General features: G+C 39.6%; 1 protein-coding gene across 2 annotated transcripts in view; it reads right to left on the reverse strand.

Moving 5' to 3' along the window:
• Nucleotides 1-1,191: 1,191 nt before the first annotated feature.
• ELOVL5 (ELOVL fatty acid elongase 5) overlaps nt 1,192-5,680 on the reverse strand; it is a 39,597-nt gene continuing 35,108 nt past the window's right edge. For both annotated transcript variants that reach the window (XM_042016396.1, XM_042016397.1), the window contains exons 7-8: nt 4,563-4,697; nt 1,192-3,093 (exon numbers count right to left, since the gene is read on the reverse strand). In XM_042016396.1, the coding sequence (XP_041872330.1) occupies nt 2,962-3,093; nt 4,563-4,697 (267 nt within the window). In that variant the 3' untranslated portion in view covers nt 1,192-2,961. The remainder of the gene's footprint in view (nt 3,094-4,562; nt 4,698-5,680) is intronic.

Genomic DNA, 5,680 nt, shown 5'->3' on the forward strand with positions numbered 1-5,680 from the left:
ACCAATCACAGCTACCAGGAAAACGACATATGATCAGGGAATTGAGGCAATCCAAAGGCTGTTACTGTCCAGGTCAAGTGACACACTGGAAGCCGAGCCAGGTGGGCAGACCCAAGGCTCATGTCTTGGTCCATCAGTTACAGCAAGATGATGTCTGATCTAACCCATCCAAGCTCTCAAGACACTTTTCAGTTGCTGCTGAGACTGGAAAAGAGAACCCAGGAGCCACAGTTTTTGTCACGCAGGTGTGGACACTACTGATGTTCCCAAGATCACATCTGCTGCCACTTTCGGACAAAGTCACTGGGTTTTGTCACCAAGTGCCATTAACCTTGAAGGCGAGGTTTGCAGTGCAGCAGCCCCATCTCTGCTGGCTCACACAGGGAAGCCAGGTTGGTGCTGTGGCTTCTGCCTTCTAGGTCCTTCCTGTAGATTGGGCTTAACATCCAAAGAACTGCACCTTACTGACCCTTGCTTAGAAACACACTCAATTTCATAGTTGAATAGGCATGTGAAGGAGAGGAAATTGTCTCAGCAATCACCTCAGGCATTCAGAGCACCCTCCCAGAGGAGACCAACATAGCATGAAACCTCTGAGCCTTTCACACGAAGTGTAAAGCCATTTCCCTGGTCTAGGTTTTCTGTGTTAAGAGCCTTCAAGTGAGAAGACAGACAGCTACACAAATAGCTCTGTTTTATCAAGTCCATCACCAGCCTATCTGGGGTGTTGCAATGTACTGATTGAACACTCAAATCAGAGGGTTCCGAAACAATCACCTAAGGGCAAGGGGAGCTATAAGGAAATTGCAAAAGTGCTCCCAGTTCTGGAGAGAGGTATTATCCCCATTTTATAGACAGGACAGCTAAGGCAGAAAGTCCCTCTCAGTCACGTCAAGCTTTGCTCCTGGCGCTCATCATCTCGAGCTATTGGGGCTGCTCTGCATTCAGTGAGCCAGTAATCCCAGCAGGAGTTAAATCCATCACACGGACCAGTACTTCTACAGCCAGGCAAGGGAACAGTGTTTAGGAACAGCCCAAGCTTTCTGTAAAGAACTTTTTGCCAAGTCTCTGGTACGCTACATGTCTCTGAACATCTGCAGCTGTTCTTCCATCATGGTGGCTCCTCCTTGGCCTGACACAGGATGGGGCAATGCATTAAATCTGTACAAACCCACAGAATTCAGACAGAGATCATCAAAAGTGTTTTAATGATTAAACCATGTCAAACATTAACAATGAAGTATATTCAGATGAGCGAAGGTTTACTTCTAGCACATTTAGACAGCCTATTTTGAACATTATAGCTGCTGTACTGAGCTATGTAAAGACTCTGCAAACCAGTACCTAGAAATGAAGACACACGCACAAGCTTTGATAATGTAAACAAAACAGACACTGCCTCCTTCAAAACAAGGAATGAAAACCCACAAGGCTAGTAAGAGAACTTATTAACTCCTCAAGAGATGTGCAAAAATTTTAAAAAAGATTTAAAAACAATTAAACGTGTTAAAACTGGCATTTATATAAATATCAAAAAAACAAATAGTTAAACTTGAGCAATGACCAGCAGAATGTCTTGCACAATTTAATTTTTCAGATCTTATTGGACTCCACCGTGGCAGATACCAGAATACCAGCAACAGATACTGGCTTTGCAACTGACTCCTCATATGTGCAAGACAGGATTTTACAAGAAGGAGTAACTTTTAACCAGCACTCAAACCAAATCCTTAGATAACAAGCCAAAACATTACCAGTGATATACACAACTCACATTACAGAAACAGACATTTCCAGCACATTTCAGCAACATTTAAAAAACATTAGCTATGACTTAAACTGTATAACTTGCTTGTTTGGAAAAAAAAAAAAAAACATCTTTTTGTTAGGCACATTTTGAAAGTGAATGTATGCTACATGAAGAACAGTTCAGATACCAACTTAAATACAGACAATTCCATCAGAAAAGCATCTTTCTGCCTCCACCTTTAAATATGCTTTTGGATATGTCACACACTTAAACGGTAGCTCCTAAAATGTGGATATGGCTATGGTAATAACACTTGAAACTGCCAGTTTCATATTGGAAACCACTCTTCATTTAGCATTTAAGAATTCTCAGAAATAAGAAAGAAAAAACAGAAAAAAAGTAAAAAGAATAGATGGGTCCACCCTGTATATGCTCTAAACTTTAGAGACAATATTTAAATCTTACTTGACTGTGTAAGCGCCAATTACTTTTATGTTAGTGACGTACTTCAAATAAAAAAATAAGATCTATTAAAAAGGTAAAATAACTTTTCCATCTGTTTTGTGACTATTGAGTCAACTAAAGCCAAATATACAAAACTAAATGCGCCATTTTCAATTTCACTGTATCAAGTAAGAGATACGTAGCATTGTGTATCACATACAGAACAGTAAAATGATCAATGGATTCTTCTAAATGACTTTTTAATAAAAAGTCAATCAACTGAAAAGCTGAAACATACCCTAATTTTTAAACCAGTAATAAGCTTTGGGCCCTGCTTTTTAATTTAAGGCATGTGTGTTTATCTACTGAAACCAGCATCATACAAATTACCTCTACAATCACATGCATGATCTATCGTTTAAAAAATGGAGGTTTAGATTACAGTGTTTTCAAATTGTGAATCATAATTCAGCACCTATCATATTGACTAGTAAGGCAACAGCAGTGTCGGATAATACGATAATACTCCCTTCCACAGTCTATAGCAGGGTCAGTGACAGCCCAGAATTATTTTTAAACTTTAACCTACTTTTTGTTCTGTATACAGTTTCTAGGGTGTTTGCACTGGTTAAGTCCTACATAAATCACACTATTCTAGGCAGGAATAGTTACAGTAGCCATTAGAATATTAGTGCACAACTCTCATTGTGCTTACAATCAGATGATTTTGTTGTTGGGGTTATCAAAATGGTTTTTCAGTTTGGTCTTCAATCCTTCCTTTGTTTCCTTTGTTTCACATTGTTCTCAAGGGAAGAAAAGCTGTTTGTGTACCCATTTGCAATGGCCGTGGAGCCGTTCTGATACTCTTTCCTCCTCGAGGATGCCTTCTTGTTGTAAGTCTAGAATACACGGAAAGACACGTGGTTTTGTTCAATTAGATATAAATAACCACTTCCTCACAGTAACTCTAGAAACACAGAAGTAAACTTGCATTCATCATTTTTAAAGACCTTGTGCCGGTGGTTAGAGTCTAACAAGCTCTATCACTTTTTGTGTGTGAGACTGTACTACGCCTTTCATTCATCGCAGCGAGAGGAGTAGTTCACTTGAAAAGAAAAAGGCTTGGCAGTATGATGGTAGTGTTATGTTAATAGGAAATTAGCAACAAGGGAAGCGATTTTATGAGCAGACTATGGCATAAGAATATACTCAAAATGACATTGAGGAAGGAGGTTTGAGGCACCGCAAGTGACAGTACCTTGAACAAAGCCAGAACAAGAGGTAGGCAAACAATAACAGTGAGGGAAGTTCAGAGATAGAAATGTGAAGGGAATTTTCATTGGCTAACACGAGAATCAAAAACTAACAGGATCAGGGAGACTATCTAAAAAAATTAGAGACAGTGAAAAAATATACATTAATTTTTTTTTTCAAAGGGGCCCAGCTGCCTGACAAAAGCATGTTTCCCCAAATTTCTGCGTCAAAGGAATTTAAAATGGTTAAAAGTTCAAATATGAGCAAAACTGACAAAGAAAATCAAGTAATATCTGGAATATACTATCATGTTTAACTAGCATGTTCATATGCAGCAAGTGATAGAAATCATGGGACTGATTATAAGAAGTACCAGAAGAACAGCCAGGGAAGCCTGCTGTTTTTCCCCCATGAATCATTCTCACCAAAACCAAAACGCCCAAATCTCTCAAATGACATCTGAAACATACAACAGAGTTAGCTTGTTTGGGGACAGCAGGCTGTGTTGGTTTGATTTTCTGCAGACAGTAGAACATCTTTGTACAGAGCCCAGTTATGAACTGCTTGGAACAACACATACCAAGTCTGAATCTTCTCAAACATTAAAACAGCTTTGTAGAAACACAACTAAACACACTAATTTCCCATATGAAAATAAAAACAAATGCCTGTAAAAGTGAACCAAACCCAGATGTCTTCATGTTGTGAGGTTAGGAAGTTTCGCTGGACATAAAACAAGCATTTGCCCTTGTAAAAACAGAAATGAACAATTCCTTCAGGTGCTTCACAGGTTCACATGCTGCTGGTTTATTTCAGACTAGAAATCTGTTCCTTATATAAAGCTCTTCCTCTCCCTTACCTGCAGTTAAAATTGCAATAGTAAGCCTTTTTTTTTTTAATCACTCTGGCTTACTAAAATTACGAAGCATTCTGAATTATGGGTACAAAACATCAGAAGATTTGAAAGCAGAGGGTAGATAAAGTGCAGTACTTCAGGAACACATGCATGTTAGTGAAGGACAGCAAAAGGACATTTCAAGCATTTTCTGTAACAGTTTTCCAGTGAGATACAGCCAGCAGAATGCTAGAAAGAGTTGATGAATATTACTTTTACCTGAATATAGAAATTTGTGAAGAGGATAATCAAAGAAATCATATAAGAAATCTGAAAATACAGCCACCCCTGAGGAAATGCACATGGCCAAACAACACCACAGCTGGTCTGGAAGATTGTCAAGACGAACTGAATCTGGGGAGAGAAAACAAAAAATAAGAGAAATGAAGCACATTAATGGAAGGAGGAAAAAATCCATTAGTGACCAAAATCTCAACAGTTATTTCCAAAACAAGTAAAAAAAAAAATTTAATGTTGTGTGTTTGACAAGTATTTTTTCCATAAACTTGACTTAGCAGACATTCAGATTGTGGTATCCTGTTAAGCGTGTTTATTTGTATTTTTCCATTTTAGAACATTAGAGTAACCCATGCAGAATTGATATATAAATGTCCCAAGGAGGAAAGACCACCTTCTTCCTAGTGAGAGTTCATTGGGATTTGACTCCACCATCCTAATGGAGATCTGCATCTCGCTGCTTCAGCTGCAGAAGATCTGGGGTCACTTGGTCTACATGGGGACCCCTGCAATCCCTTCCCACAGACAAGAACTGTCTGACATATGGCTCCAGTGGAAGAATTTTTGCGGTGAAGGCTGTAGGGAAGCTGGGGAGTCAGGGAGGAGGATCAGGGTCCAATTATCTTTAATTATCTCTTTTGGGAAAACAGAGTTTGGGCTTATGTGCTGCAGAGGGCCTTAGGCAAAATTCATCCTCACATGAAGGCTACCAGATTAGGGAATGTTTATTTTAAAAGGGAAAGACTGTTTGTTCTGCTCAGCTATTTTGCTGCTCTAACAGCTATGCATGCAGAGCAGGCAAGGAAGCGAAAGCAGCTATGACAATAGCCAGGAGAGCAACCGAAGCACTGAGACGCTGCACGCTGTAGCCCTTGAACAACCAGGATGAAGAACAGAGCCTAAATCTGGAAGGAAAAACAGAAACAAACCTCAAACCAAAGCAACCCCCCCATGCCTTCCATGAAAATAATGAGCCCACAGCTACAATACTTAGCGCTCCTTCAGAAAGGAAAGTGCTAAAAAAACTATTCACAGCTCTGAGAGGGTACTGGGGGGGGGGGGGGGGGGGGGGGGAAGAGAAAAACAAAAAATTTTTTGTG

Source organism: Corvus kubaryi, unplaced genomic scaffold (assembly GCF_017639235.1).
Source record: "Corvus kubaryi isolate FWS band 111438036 unplaced genomic scaffold, C.kubaryi_AGA036_p1.0 split3-73, whole genome shotgun sequence".
In the NCBI taxonomy this organism is placed as follows: domain Eukaryota; kingdom Metazoa; phylum Chordata; class Aves; order Passeriformes; family Corvidae; genus Corvus; species Corvus kubaryi.